Raw genomic sequence first — 16396 nt, forward strand, 5'->3', positions numbered from 1 at the left:
CAGGGGAATAGCACTCAGAGACAGTGCCACTTTGCTGAAAGTCTGCGGCACTGGAGAGGTTATTGGCCTCGACAAAAGGGTGATGCAAAGTTTGCCCTCATTAAAGCCAAAGTGCACCTCCAATCTTGGAGCGGAGCTTTCTTTTTTTTCTGAATCTGCTCATTCTCTCTTCTGATTCGTATTTGGTTTATTCTCTGAATCCTGTTGTGGAACTGCTTTTCAATCGACTCTCACCTCATCAGTGTTGCACTGTTTAGACAGTCAAACTCGTGACTTTTCCTCCTTCGTGACTTGTAGCTTTTGTCAAAGCCTTTTGATCAAAGTTTCTACAGTGACTGAAAATCTACTCTGACGTTGTCTTTTGACTAGATCCTCTGAATGTATACTGTGTTAACTGTTGTATTGCAATTAGCTTATTATTTCATGTCAATTAGGCTATTTATAAATGGGGTTGGTATTGGTAATATGTTAAAGTTAAATTGTTTTATCCTTTAAATCATAAAAGGTTGATTCCACAATAAATTTAAATGATGTTCTTTTTGAAAATGTCTATAACTAGTTTAAAAGCCAGTTAAAAAGATATAGAGGGTCAAGACAAAGGGGATGGAAATATTTTGGTAAAGATTTTGTAATGCTAATGTATAAAGTTGTGATTTGGGTTGGTTTATAACATAGTTCTATTAACCTAGATGAAACATTTGCGTGTTATAGTTCTTATTTTCAATTAATATAGGTCTAATTTGTTGGCTAAAATAAAATAAAATGAATGAAGTTTGTTCAAATAATGTTTCAGTAAATATTGTTTTTTAATATACAAAAAGTTTTAAATATAAAAACCTTGTGCAGTTGTATAGCTCCAGCATTAAGTATGAACATTTAACCTTTGACCTTACAGATTGTAACCAATGAAATGTCTCTTTAAACTTTAAAGGCCACAATGATAACGAACGCCTGGCGATTGCTAGACAGCGAATCCCATACCGACTTGGTCGAGTAGTTGACGAATGGCTACTCGACAAAGGTAAAATCACTGATTAAAATTTCAGATAAAATAATTTGATCATAACCAAGTTGTAGCACTATTTTGTAAATAATAAACCTTAAAAAATAAATGTTCAGTTAAACTTTAAAAACAAAATGATTTGAACAGTTAAATTTAGTTTGTAGTGTTTCATACTTTTCATAATAATGTATTTATTTTATAGATGTCAGCTGTTTTAATACGTGTTTATTGTCAATTTAAGGTTAAAGGGACTGTAAATATGAATTTAAATCCACTTACTGAAGTAATATCAGCATTGTTAAAATGTCTATAAATTACTGTAGCATTTTTCTGTAAACATCTAAATGATAAATTTAAAAGTTGTAGATAGTGATTCATTAGTTGCTAAGTGTTATTTGAAACACTTTTGTAACCTTTACAGTATATATACTGTACAGTACAGTACGTAGTGTCATTCGATCTATTCTGATTAAACTGCTAGCAGTGATAAATAGTGTGCAATATGAATTGGCATCAGAATTTTGAGTCCCTTTAACAGACATTGTAAATATGTATAGGGCATTAGATCAAGGAACTGTAATATAAAACAAACTGAGTGCATGCTTTGTTTTTTATAGTTCAATAACTAATTCATATTTTTCACTTAAAATGTGAAATAAGCCCTATCATTTTTATGTTTTGTTTGTTTGTTTCTGTTTTCTGTTAGAAAAGTTCTGTCATAAATTGTCCTCTTTTTTGTTTGTGTTTCATGTGCCCAACCATATCCATTCTGAATTTAATTTTTCCTGTTTTTTTTCCTCAAGTGTGTCCTGCTTCCTGTGAGATTGTACATGAGCAAAGTCCAAATCTCACTGCCTGTAGCCATTTTAGAACTTTTTCTTTTTCTTTTTTTCATGCTTGCTATGTTCCCAGTTTGTAAATGGTGAAATTTGATGGAAAAACACCAGATAACATAAGCAAAGCATAATGAAATATATGCTTTTAGCTTAATTAGACAAATGCTTTATATATTTGTCTTATTTCCCAGGCAATTTCCTGCAAACAAATTGCCCATTTATATTACTTTCAAGATTATGTTATCTTTTCAAGTGTAGTTAAATCTCTTGCATTTCCATAACATTACTACCTCTGATTAATCTTTTTTGTTGTTGCTTTAGATTAGAATGCCATTTTAGCAAAGCTGCATTGATCGTCTAAATCCTGTGTTTTTATGTTATGTTATTTTTCTTTTCATAGGCATCTCATCATTATAACTGCAATAAATTACCAGGGTTTGCCTCTGCAACCCGTAATTTATTGGTCTCATTAGCCACTGGGCAAATAATCTGCCTTTCTGTCTTTTTTTCTTTCTTTTTTTCCTGTACAGTAAAAGTGGCTGAGTCCACAGTTCAAGATTCTTGTATATATGTAACGTTGTTTTCCCACAGGGCGCCAGCTTACAATCTTCAACAGCCAAACCACTATACAGATTGGGGGCATGGAGCGAGACCAGAGTCGATCCTTTCAGGGCCAGCTTTCGGGCCTCTACTATAATGGCTTGAAGGTGTTCAACATGGCTGCCGAGGGGGATCGCAACATAAAGATCCAAGGCAGCGTGCGACTGGTGGGGGAGTCGCCCTCCTCTATCACACCGCAGTCGAGCACCACGGCCAATCGCTCGGAGACGTCCACCTCCATCATGGAGATCACCACCACCACGGCGTCCAGCAGGCGAGTCAAGCAGACCACACCACGAGAGCCTCAGCAGGTGAGATCGTCTTTAAATTATTGTTTTGTAAGTGACTTTCAATCATGTCATTATTGTCTCCACTTGATCCGTTTTGAAATCGTTACGGTGCACAGCGTGTTGTTAAGCACATCCTGGATTAGCATAATACATCTCATCATTAGGCTCCTACATGAGGAATGTATGCCTCCCTTTATTGTGTCACTTCTCTCGTCTCCTTGAGTCTTCTGACCTAAAAACTGAAGGAAAATAAGTCCATTGTTCCACCTATGGGAGCAGCACCACAGGCGCACTGTTGAGCATTTCTCCCCATGCAATCAGATGTGGCACAGCATTGTGTGTGCGTGTGTGTGTGTGTGCTCGCGTATGTGTGTGTGTTCCTTTGATAACCATCGCTGAGGTCCTCCATCATCTTTATCTGTCCTGCATGAGCAGTGCAGCATCTGCAGGAGCATATTACTTCTCAGACGTCACAATGTGCGCCTGAACAATACAACAGAAAATGTGTGTCCCATCAAATGGAATGGTGATCAGACCATTCTGGCACCGTCTCTACCCAGAGCAGACGACGTTTTCTGTTAAATCACTGGCAATACAGCAGCAGCCATGGATTTAAAATCAAAAATAGTTTTTATAACAGCTAATTATGTTGCCATTAAGAAATGTCTCTGGGTCTTTGTTTGAATGCTGTATTTGTTTCACACATTGTCTATTGTAAGAATTAAATTCCTAATCCGTCTATATCTTCTCGGGGTTCCCACAGTGTCAATGTGAATTTTCATTATCTGGAATTTCAAAAGAAAACAGTGACTTTATTTACTTTTCTCTTGTTAAAATCCAGCAGCAAACATGCTGGAAGAACGTCATTACGATCTAAGAATACCTGTGCACATAACAAAAGATAGTATTGACTCATTTAGGTCACTAAGAAAAATAGTTTCAGTGGGTTGTTTTTCATCACACACAGAAAACAAAAAAAACGGTAGGAATGGTCTTCACGTGGTGCTGGTACATTACAAAAATAGAAACTTCATGCCTCACAGAAAATTTTCAGCTTGTGTTAAAAATCAAAAAGCAGCCTCATTGATAGCTGAGAAATAGGCTTTAATTGTTCTGGAGCCAAAGCTGCTCTCTGGTAGCATTCAGAATTGATTACTTATTGAGCTTTCCACATCATGTGAAACTCTCATGTTAAGCTCTGAGAGGAAGTGGGTACAGTAAGATGTAACTGGAAACATGGAGTCTATGAAGATATACTGAGGGTTATACTGTACATGCTTGCGCATCAGGATTTTTAATACTCTGCAAGTCAGTAGCAGGAAAAGCATACACGGTAGCTTAAATTAAGCATAGTCATAGACTAAAATGACCCTTTAATCAGGACTTAATCAGCTTTTACAAATATAGTTTAAAATCATTTTGGATTTAACTCATTTTGGATTAATCGGATTGGGTAAATGAAGATTATAGCATCTCCAGGAGGGGGTGGGTTTAACTTCATATTCAATAATATACACACAATCAAAATTATTTGATTTTAATTCCTTTTTTTTGACAGATTGTGTAACTTTTTTCTCTCTTTACAGCTTCACTATAGGACAAAAGTTAATATACCCGCATCACAGTCCGTTTGAAAGATTTTCTGAAACACTGTGCGTAATGCTGATGCTGATAAATTTGACTGTCCAGAAGCGATTGAACCAATGTTCCTTCAGTCTGTTTAAATATGTATTTTCACATTAACACTCATTGTTGGCTTTATCTACTATTAAATTAAAAGAAGCCTTGAACCTTGACTGTTGATGAATCCTCCAAACCTAGACTCAAAGTTTTATTTAAAATATTAGAAATAAGAGAAAGTAAAGTGCCAGGCTTTTCATTAAGTTCAGTAGACTGTTCAACTTACAGCTGATATGAAATGACAAACTCCCACAGATTTCAACTTAGCAGCAGTAAAGACCCCACATTACTGGACCCTAACTCTCTCCCCATCTCTCTCACTGACCTGAGACCATCATAACAGTTTGTGTGAGCCTCTGCAGATGCTGACAAATAATACAATCATAAATATTGATCCAGTGAAATGGTTTTCTCTCAGCCTCAGCATGGCTCCTGAACCGTTGCAGGAGCGTGTAATGCAGGCGAAATATCAGACAATAGACTATAATTATATCCCAGCTCCATGCAGTGTTATAAATTGCCACCAAGGAACCAAGAGATTGGCAGAAAGGAACAGGCTTGACAAGATGGATGCCCGCCTTTTCATCTGGAGAGAAATAAAGTGATATAAATGGCTGTGACAATTTAGAAATGCAGTGAATTACAGAGATATGCGATATGCGCGGGGCATCTACTTTGTGCCTTAGATGTGATGTGATATTTGGATATCTAACATTATGGTTTTATGCTAATCGGATTCAGCTTGGATTGTTTCATCAATATGTGTTTGTAGCAGCCTAATCATGTCCACAGCCATTGTTTCTTTTAGAGCAGTTGAATTTATGGCCTTGTTTTTTATTTTAGTTTTTTTGGGGGGTGGAGGTCCAGTGTCTGGTGTTTTAAAGTAAACAGGATAGCCTCAGGTGCATTTGTGGTTGTTACTGGTTTTTGTACTGTCACTTTATGTTGCAAACTCATCTTTAAAGTGGCATATAAAGGCTTGGGCAGACAATAGTCAAGGCTACCTGTGTTGGTTTAGGTGTTATCTAATGTATTCATATAGGAAGAAAAAAAAAGGTCATTGGATTAAAAAGTTGCTCTCCGATGTAGGCGGAGAGATGAATGAGGCATGCAAAAACGTGGGCACTGGGAGATGTCAGCGTGTTCAGTTTGATTCAACGTGACGACCTTCCCATGGAGAGCTCCTGCGGTACGACATTACCGTCTCAGGACACTACACTTAGAAAGACATCATGTCTGGACTCCATAAAAAGAGATGGTGCATTCAGTGTCCTCTCCCTCGAATAGTCAGCATTTTAATCATTGTCCAGCTGTTCCATCTCCCCTCTGATGGCGAATGCAATTCACTGAATGGTTTTATATCCTAAGAGCCTTACATTACTGGGACATGTGCATTTTTAGTGTGGCTGGTCCCAGTGGAAATGGAATGGCTAACTGGCGGTGGCAATATCAGGCTCTTGCCATTAAAGTGAGAGTGTTGCTGTGGAAAATGTATATCAGGCTGTCGAAGGAGGCACTTGGGTCCAAAATAATAAGGGAAAAAAATATCTGAGACCTTTTATAGTCTCGTCTAAAAATGCGATGTGATGGCCGAGGCACTTTGGTGTTAACTCAACACACATAAATATTTAAGTTTGGTTAAAGTCACTTGTTGTAAGTGCCTGTTGCTGTCAATGTAATTCCTGACCATAACAATGAAGCAGCAGCATTTGTAGCCTCCATGATGTGGCGCGTTTCCAAATGAAACAACAAGAAACAAGATGCGTCGGCCACTTTATAGCCTTTCACATTCAGTTAGAGTGCTCAAAAGTAGGCCCGGTTTAAAACAAATACGACACAATAGGAAGCCGTAGTGGAGAGGTGACCTCCACCCACACCTGCCATCAGTTTTCTGGGTCAAGAGGAGCAGAACAAAGGAATTTCTTTTTAATTTATTTGTTTTTGTATGTTATTATATTTCTCTGCCTAATACAGTCCCAATACAGTCACATGTGATTTCATACAATCTCAGGCATTACTCAAACCAAGATGCACTGGATAAATAATTAGTACACCTCTGAGTTCAAATTGAGTCATGCCTTTTTATGTTTTACAGAAAAATAAATAATAATAAAGTAAAGAAATAAATAGTATTCCTATTTTTATGTTTATGTTTATGTACACTGGACCTGTAGAGTCAGGTTTGTCTTTGTGCAATGGCCCACTAGTCTCCTAGAGAGTAAAGTCATTGCTAATAATTATTAGTGCGGTGATTTTGAAGGGTCTGAAAGGACTCTGCCTTCTCAGGTGTCCCATCAAAAAGTTCTCTAAATGCTCCACAGGGGTTACATTATTATTGAATACGGAGGGCTGAGGCTTATGGGTAACATTACATTAATGTCATTCTTCTCAAACCACTGGGTGTCCACTCATGCTTTATTAACAAGGATATTATCATCTTGGAGCGCACTGGCCTAGAAATGCACCATGGGAAAAAAGCTGATGAGTCAGGATTGTTATTTTAATAGTGATTAAAATTTTACATTTGCTTAAGGGATAATTGGATTGATTCAATTCCAGGATTTACAGCCCACTCAAATACAGAGATTGTAAATAATAGGGAGATTAGGCCTTGAACTTGCCTCCATTGTGATCATATCTTCAGGTTCCCATGTCCAATATTCCCTGCAGTGGCTGTGTGCCTCTTGCCCTACATGGGAGAGGCAGCTTATTGTATGGGCCAAACTGTCATGTTTTAATGAATCGTCTGTTCCCTGTGGTGGTGCCTGGTCACATCCAATTAAACCATAATTCACTTGTATGCACATTCCCAAACAACACACCAGCTACTGTACAAGAGGTACTCCTCACTTCTCTTGGATAATTTTTCTAAATCTCCCTCATTTATTCAATCTTGGGGAAAATAAGTGCTTACACAATTACATTAATGTGAACTGTTTTTCTGCTTATTGGAGAGAAATGTGAGATATAGTGTAGAGTATCTGCTGAGGTCAATTTGGAGCCTGAACTGCCAACCCACGCAGGTCTGTTGGCAACACCAGCTGCCAGTGGTCGGGCACTTCCAAGCATTTTGTAGCTCTCATTAATCTAATTATGTGGTCCTCAACAAAATCACTTTGATTTGTGAGTGAGCTGACTTTTAGAGAAAAAGAAAGTTACATAGTATTTTCCCACATACATTAAAACTGCTGCAGATTCCTAAGTGTGGGATATGACAGTAATACCTGAACACATGGCAGCTTATGAAGGTCTAGTGGACAAAATGGAGGAAAACGCCAAGCTGCAGAGAGATAGCATTTAATACCAGATGATGTTTAATCAAACCCACTCAAGGATAAGAGATAGAGCCTTATTTAGCTGTTACCCTCCCAGCAAAAAAAAGAAAAGGAAAAACTCGAAAGCATGCTATCTAGAAGAGCCATTGAGAGCTCTTGACAGTGATGGATCCTCACCTGCACTGCTCTGTATTATCAACCCTGGCCAGCACACATACAGTGTATAAATCTCACGAGTGGTCATAGTGTGGGGCTGCCATCCACCACCGGCGCTGTCTGCTGGAATATCCGCCCAAGTTGGTAATGGCTCCAGTTTCATGGAGAGACCCAAGGACAAAATACAGCAGGACACAAATGTTGTAGAGAAATATTTAATTTCTAATCACCTATTAACTTCACATCTAATTTAATGCAGCAGACACCCTGGAGATATACCAGGAATTTGGTAAATCACAGCATCCCTACAAACCATCTTTTCTCTGGCTGTTAATATGTAGCATACTGTTCGTTTCTTCCATTCTTCTAAGATAAAATATGTGTCCTCCTGTTTCTGCTTTGATTAAAAGTTCATAAAGTGCAAACTCTAAATCCATGCTAACAGCTTTGTGAGGCTGCACAACAGTGCTTTGAGCCAAATACTAGCATCAGCATGCTAACACAGTCACTTATAATGCTAACATTCTTAAGTTCAGCAGTTAATCCTTCCTGATTTCAGTATTTCTGTTTGGCATGTTAGTAGGCTAACGTTTGCTAATCAGCACTAATGTTAAAATAAAATCAAGGCTGATGGGAATGTCAGTTTTGTAGGTGTTTGGTATTCCAACAACAACAGATCCAACAATGGCAATAATGATTAAATCAGGGGGCCAACAGACTTGTAAGACTATATCCTTGGGGGGCTTTGAATATCTGCAGATAATTTCACAAGAACCCAACCATCAGTTGTCAAGATATTCAATCAAAATTGCCAGTAGGATTTCTGCTTTCGAGGAACCTTGTACAACAATAACAAGACAACTCGCTCTCAAAGATAATAGTACAGGCATTGTCTTCTGCAGTATTCAAGCTGACCTCATCTGACATTTTACACCTGCCATGCTTCTTTCATAACCCTTTTTGCAGTGTGCAATTTCTTTTTATTGCTCTGTTGCTGTTGGAAAATCAAGAAATGTAGATTATAGCCTGTTCCTAGTGAGAATGAATGGCCTCCACGACACATCATTGCCACCAAATAGCCAACTGGCCTCACTTTTTCTGAATTAACCCTAGGTGAGGTGGGCGTAATGGCCATTCAGGGGAAGTGAGGGACATTCAAAACACATTGTGTGGGCTATTTCATTTGCACTCACAGCACATGTGTCAGTTCCAGCTGAACTGGCTTGTAGCAGCTTTGTTTGTCTTGGTCCCTGAGACGAGGGGCAGAAACCTGGCCTCTTTATACTTCACAGGGATAATCGAAGATTTGTCATGCTGCACTGCTACACCTTCAGTGCAGTGTTTGACTAACTCCTGGCCTCCCTCTCACTGGCTCTATAATAAACACACTATAATAAACTTAGTGTCAGGGTAATCTTGTGTTGAAAAATCTTCTGGAACTTAGTACCCAATAACTGCTCAGTCTGCAGCTTCTCTTCCTTTGTAATCATCCATGCACCATGTCTCTTTATTGTGTCTGCTACTACCTTTAGGCATTGTTGTGATTGTCCTGATACTGGTAGGGATTATTGTTTTACAAGCTAAGGCTGCAATAAGTCTGCACAGCCTAGATTTAATACTAATCCTGCATGCATCAATATCCAGACCTGAGACTTATCTTGGGTATTAAGCACTCCTCAGGCAACTGCACACATGTAGAGCATGCGTTCTTTAATTGTGCTCGAGGATATGATTCTTGGATGTGAGCTTAAGGACGTTTCATCCTTCATTTAGTTGGCGATGCATCATATTTGCTTATACATGTTGACATTGCCCCTCTGATCTTTAGTAGAGATTTGACCTTGAGCAAGTCTCTGTCATACCCACATATTTAAAACCAGCGTCAAATGGCTATCGATGCACAGTTAAAAATGAAAATAAAAAGCTGCCTTCACTTTGTAACCTTTTTCAGGCCAGGTCACTACAGATCATTTGTAGCTTTATTCCACCATATTAACATAACACTAACCTGTTATCAGTAGCCTCCCATAACCTGAACTTGCAAGAGACAGAGTAGTCAATGTGCATTGCATGAAAACTTACTTTACTCTGTTTGCTATTAAACAGGATCGGCCATTTTGTGCATCTGCATCTCAAAGATGGTCATCAGTTTTTCTGCTATTTTAATTTCAATGTTACCAAGTTACTAAGCAACAGACTTCTGTCAATAGTATAGCAAGGTTCTTTTTTCTTGTTTTTGATTGACAGGCATACACCCAATTACTCAAAAAGCAAAGCACTTTTCTCTTCAAGACCCAGTAAAATGTGAGTACTGTATTTAACAAGAAAGCATTGGTGTGCTTTCCAGAGCTGCATCCTGAAAAGCAAGCATTTTTATTGCAGAATAAAAGGTATAGGTTTACTTTTGTTTGTTAATTTCATGGCGTTATGAGTCGTACCCATCTGTGTTCGTGCTGCTCTGAGCCATGTGATCGCGACTCATATGCACATGGCTCTTACTGCTGGATTTCATGATAGATAGGTGGTTTGTTTGTTTTTAAAAGAAGCTTTTATTGCTTTTTTTTGTTTTTGTTGGAAAGTTACAGAGACACAGCAAACACACCAGGATGATTCTGCTGTTAAATGATATGCAGTTTAGCCAACGAGTGAAAATACATGACGGTGAGATGAAACGCAGAACATGCCCAGCTGGTTTCCAGCAGATGTCGAGATGATGCACAAGTGGATTCACATCCTGTTAAGAGTCAGGCTGTTGTGACGACAGTGAAACTGCTGCTTTCAAAATGGCCAAAAGTTATATCAGTCCATTTCTCATCTTATCTGACTTTTTTTTACACAGTTTCTCAAGCTGCATCAGTTCTCTTTGTTCATATCATATATTTTTAATATTTTGCTTTTGATTGTTAGCAGTTCTTTTTTCATTATCTTGGCACAGATACAGTATAGTGTGCGTGTTTCGCAAAAAATCCAACCTAATGCTCCATCTTAAGAAGACTATTACCAACACATGGAGTCAAGTTGAAACATGGGAGTCCTTAAGTGCAGTACATAGTTGTTGAGACTTCACAGAGTATAATCAGAGGCAATGTTAGAACATTAATATCTCTGCGCTGTGTAGAGCAAAATGGGAAATTACTGATTTGCAGAGATGATTGTACAGATTTTTTTTTCTCCAGAGTCCTTTTCTTATTTGTATTAATACGAACATTGCTCATCACCAACCAAGTGGAACTGCTCCACTCAACTCATCTAGAGACAGATCTTTTTGTAAGCCCCCGCCCCCCTCCTCCAGCCTCCTCCACCCCTCCCTTAATTTCTACCTAACTAATTAAAAAAAAACTGATGTGTACAGGAAACTACGAGGTTACTAAGGAAACACACAAAGTCCCACATTTACAAGGGGAGAGGAATTCATCAGTGATGGTTTGGTCGAGTCTTGTTTCGTTCAGGAAATTAAGCCGAGCTGTCTCGTGGATTCAAAGACACGCTTTAGTCTGAGTGTCAGTGCCCTGCGAGGTTGTGGTGCCATCAATTATTCACAGAAAGAAAACATCCTAGGGATAAGATTTCCCCTGCAATGCAGATGTATGGGATTGACCATCATGCTACGCTATCTATCTATCTATCTATCTATCTATCTATCTATCTATCTATCTATCTATCTATCTATCTCTAACAGCAGTCGTCATGTGATGAGAGCAGAAACAGGTTGAATAGCCCCTCCACCTTGCCCCAAAAGTGAAGTGTGTGTGTGTTGTTGTAGGTGGTCCTGGTGTGTGCTGCCCCAGGCCCGGTCATGGGTTTGTGCCCACCCAGTGCTGACAGATGGCAAAGGAGGTAACGCTGTAGACCTGCGGTGGCCCCAGGCCTGCGGCGCTCACTCCCAGCGACAGACCATATCCATCATCTCAGCCTCACCAGGGGCCATTATGGAAACTGCCCTTCAACATCGAGCCGTACACATAAGAGTCCATGTGACTCGCTGATCCAGTCCACCTTGGCAGGGGTGAACAAATACATGCCAGCATGTGTTGACGTGTGCTCCCATGATTTGCTTTTTCTTTTCTTTTTTTTCCCTTTCTTTTAAGGTTGACAGCAGAGGCGGGCATGTCTGCAGCAGATAGATGATTATCCAGTTGTGACACCAGGGTGCTTTGTCTGCCTTGCATGTTTTATTGTAGCTTGTTTGTTTTAAGGGTTTCTAAATTCGCTGCAGTCAGGATCATCATGCTTACTTCCATTATTAAGATAGTCAACAAAGAGGCATCTTTTGTTTCTGCAGGTTTCACACTACTGGCAGAGCTACAGAGGACACAGATTGTCCCGCTAAGTCTGTTTGGATGACAAGAATGAAACCTACGCAGTGCGAATGTTGTCTCTGTTGTTTTGTAAAGTGTTGGTTTGTGCGTGGAGGAGTTACTGACACTGACAGCTTTACAGCATGTTTTATAGACCATATTGTTGTCTCCCAGGACATTTGCTGTTATGATTTGTAGAAACGGAAAATAGTCCTGGGCCAACTGTTGAACACAAGATACAATTTGTCCTGCAGTGCATTGCTCCCACCTGTGAGATTGTGCGATCAAGTCGTTTATACATTACATTCATGAACACCGTCCCTGTGCTGACAGCTCATTGAGCTGTGCTGAGCGCCCTCTCCATTTTTAAAAATAATTTCCTCCAAAGCTGGTAGAAAGTGTCAGGCACATACCGGCTTATGCGTCTAAAAGCTCCTTTATTTATGTTACAAGCACTGCGAGTCAAATTTAACATTTTACCAAAACAAGAAATCATGGGCTTGTTTTATTCTCGGATAAATCCCATAATTTATGCCTCCATTTGTGGAAAACATCGGAGTGTTGCAAAGCGCTTTAAAGTTTATAACCAAAGCACCTTGACTTGGGGAGTGTAAATCTAGTTTAATCTATCTAATTTTCTTTATCTTGAAACCCGGTGTTGTAATTGAGTCTGCAGCCACTGAGAGCCTCAGATTACGATCGTACTGTAAACATAATGGGATGCCTGGTTCTTTTCAGGAGAGCAGCCATCTTGATCTAATGTTCAAAACCAGACCGGGTACTACAAAGCCAAAGTTTTAGGGACAGAGTGGAGGATAATACAAAGTAATATCATTATCAAATTGAATTAAAATAAAACAAATTCCAGGAGGTACGGGGAAGAAACAAAGGCAATGCCAGCAAATGAAGCCTGTTAGACTGTCAAACAAGTGGACACGAGATAGAAAGTTAGAGGAACAGAGGAATGGCCTTGGGGGAAGGAATTTAACTCAGTTGTCAAGTGGTGACAGTCTCCTCCAACTCTCAGCTACAAAGTTACCCCGAAAGAAAAATCTTTAAATATGAATAAAGTAAATGAAAAGTTTTTTTCTTCGGCGGGTTGAGAGCTAAATGTCAAGTCCAAGTAGAAAATTAGAACTGAAAACAGTTTGTATAATTAATTAAGAGCAGATCTAGTCACGAACAGAAGTCCTGGATGCCACCACAGAGATGGACAGCTGGGGAAAAGTCGGCGCTTTTACTAGAGAGACTTCTTAAATGGTGTCCAATTTAGGCCTTTCCGTTATTATTATTTTCACTACCATGTCTGTCCCCTCTCTGCTGAACGGGGAGCATTGCTCATTAGTTTATGGCAGTCACACTCCTCTGTGAGTGACACATCCAGACCTGGAGGACAGGAATCTGCTTAGGAGGACGCTCTGTGGGAGCTACAGACGACCTGGTCTGCCGTTGTAGGGCAAAGCTGCTCTTCCTCCTTCCTCACGTCATGTTTTTGCAAACGTTACACATGGGAATTAGGCCTGAGTACATTCATCTCGGGCAGTGATGGCATCTATATTAGGATGACAAATTTGTGCCTGTCACCTGATGAGGGACTGGGACTGCATGTCAAGATGCAGGTAAAGTCAGGAAGACAGTGATTTGTGGCCGTGCCGCATATCTCTCTTCCTCTGCTGCATTCTCTTTTCTCAAAAACACACACACACACAACATAACACACACACACACCCGCGCGGTTGGGGCTATTTTTAGACTTTGAGGGAAAGGAACATGAAAATGACGAATTACATGGTCACTTTGGGTTGAACTCCTGAACCATTTTCCCCAAAATGACATGTGTGTATGTTAGCATTTTGATAGAGAGCGCCATGATTACAAGCCATTCTCTGGTAATTGTTATTCCTCTCTCACTCCCCAGCCTTTCCTCAGTATATGATATTCCTCCTGGGCAGTTCTCTGCTCTCAGGCCAGATTACTACCAAGGCAAGCTCCAGACGCGCACAGAGCTCCTGATTCGATTTCAGATAACGAAAATATCAGGGCATCCAGAGGGGAAAATGCTTCAATGCCGACAGATTTCATTTATCTGAGAAGTGTGAAAGCAAGGATAAGGGGGAGGGACAAAGTCAACCATGTAATATACTTCTATGGAGCAGTGTTTATGCATAGGCAAGAGAGAGAAGAAATGAGCGAACAAGAGGGGGGGGAGCGTAGGAGGTAGATGGAGGCAGATAGTGTCTTATGAATTTCATATTAAGATTTTATCATTTAGAGCATGTACCTAACAGAAGGCATCCAGCCTTCTCCTGTGTAATCTGCTAGAAGCTGTATGCTACATGGCAGCAGCTCAGTGTGCACTCTCTCTGCACTGTGAGGTGACTGCAGGCACTCGTCCATATTGTGTGCACATTATTTAGACGTCCGCAGTAATAAATAATAAGCACCATGCTTAATTAGAAATCAAAATACCAACAGATTATCATACGGCGTACAGAATGTCTCCAGTCTTGAGGGTTGTATGAGAGAGCAAATTGGGCACCAGTCACACATGGCTCCCTGTGAGTCAGTGATTGACATGGCGACAGCGTGACGCAGACACTGAATGGGAAATGGACTTTGTGTTTCAACCCACGCAGCCAGACCAGCTTCCCCCTCTGGTTACCCTGGTGCCCGAGCCGTATCGTGCAAGTGTTGAATTTGCATCAAGGCCGTGCAGAAGACTCTCCCCCTGGAAAATAAGTTGAACCAGGTCCTGAGGGAGACTTGAGGAACAACCACAAAGGAGCGCGAGCCGTGCCTTGAAGCAGCCACATTCAAAGGAGTCCTCACAGCAGTGTCCCCGCCTCCCCCCTAGCAGGAGCGTGTTTAAGGAGGGCATGTGTACAATTTGAAGCAGCATTGTAATTACCTCATATCCACATCTTCTGGTGCAGCACACCTTTACACTCCTCCATTAGCCCCTACCCCCTACTGTCCCCTTGTATCACTCTCTTAAATACAGCCTCTCATTTTACACAGAAGAGGCTTTTCTGGGTCTGTGCACCAAGCTAACAGCTGACCTGTCACTGCTCACTCTTCCCGAGGCTTTATCGTGTTTTTTTTTAGACTCTAAATCTACCCTTTTTTCTTTATTCGTTTCCTCAACTTAACTCTACAAAGAGAATTTCATCAACACACTGTAAAAGCCGTTACACACCTCAGTAATAACGAAATCCAATGCTCTTTTGCAGACGTATACATTAACAGATTAGATTCTGTACAGATTGAATCCACCGGACTGTTGAGGTGTAACAGAGATAATCAAACATACGGTATTTTCCACAATCTCCGTTCCTGCTGAATGCATTTCAGCCTTAATTTTGAATGAAATCTATAGTTCAGACTATAATACAAATATCATTACCAGTCGGCTTGGCGTGTGTGCTTTTCCGCACTGCGTGCAGTGGGTGTACCAGGTGTGTGAGGCTGCCTCCCAGCGCCTTGTTAGACTGTCTGGGGTGCTGTGACTTAAGCCTCGAGGAAGATGTATGGCAAGACAGGAACATGTGGGTACCAGGGGAGGAGATGGAGAGCCTCCGACCATTCTTTTTTTAATGACACTCTGATACTCAGCCTGAGGTCCAGTTGCAGCAACAGCTGCTTCACTTTAAATAAAGCAAAGCCTCTCTCCCAAAAGGGACAGTCTCATAACTTAGCAAGCGAAAACAGCTGTCCACCACGGCCAGTTTTTAAACAACGGCATCCACCAGCCGTCACAACAGCAAGAAGTACTGTAAATGGATGCCAACTATTTAGAGTTAATTGTGTTTGAGCTCTTAGCGTGAACTCTCTGCTGCTCTGAAGCATCTCACTACCTGCAGACTGCACCGACTGGCCTGCATGTTCAAAATAATGCATGAGAACGGCTCAGCTGTGAGCGATAAAAATGGTTATGCGACTTCATGTTTTGATCTCCCTTAAACTGAAGCTGTTGGAGTCAGAACATTCAAGAGGGAACAGTTTTGTTTATATGAGGATACAGCATAATCTCCAGACTAATATTAATAGTGATATCAAAATAGTTTTTTAAAGCTGTTCATCTCAGTTGAAATCTTTCTAATAAGGCCACAGCATACAAACCTAGAAATGGGTGAAAATGGTGTTTCTAATCTTTGTAAAAAATAAAAAATAAATGAATAGCAAACATCTCCTGTTATGAGGGGACTGTACTTTGCTTGGGAGCACATAGAGCATGAGCCATCTGTGCACAGTGCAACTC

General features: G+C 40.2%; 1 protein-coding gene across 23 annotated transcripts in view; it reads left to right on the forward strand.

The window, feature by feature from the left end:
* Positions 1–16396, forward strand: part of LOC146973626 (neurexin-1a-like) — a 253900-nt gene that overhangs the window by 216878 nt on the left and 20626 nt on the right. For 13 of the 23 annotated variants that reach the window (XM_085800346.1, XM_085800348.1, XM_085800350.1 and 10 more), the window contains 2 exons: positions 932–1021; positions 2431–2750. In XM_085800346.1, the coding sequence (XP_085656472.1) occupies positions 932–1021; positions 2431–2750 (410 nt within the window). The remainder of the gene's footprint in view (positions 1–931; positions 1022–2430; positions 2751–16396) is intronic. The other 10 variants (XM_085800359.1, XM_085800360.1, XM_085800362.1 and 7 more) reach the window with 1 other exon arrangement.

The sequence above is a fragment of the Trachurus japonicus genome, chromosome 15 (assembly GCF_045865225.1).
Source record: "Trachurus japonicus isolate A0001 chromosome 15, Traja_1.0".
NCBI classification, from domain to species: Eukaryota; Metazoa; Chordata; class Actinopteri; order Carangiformes; family Carangidae; genus Trachurus; species Trachurus japonicus.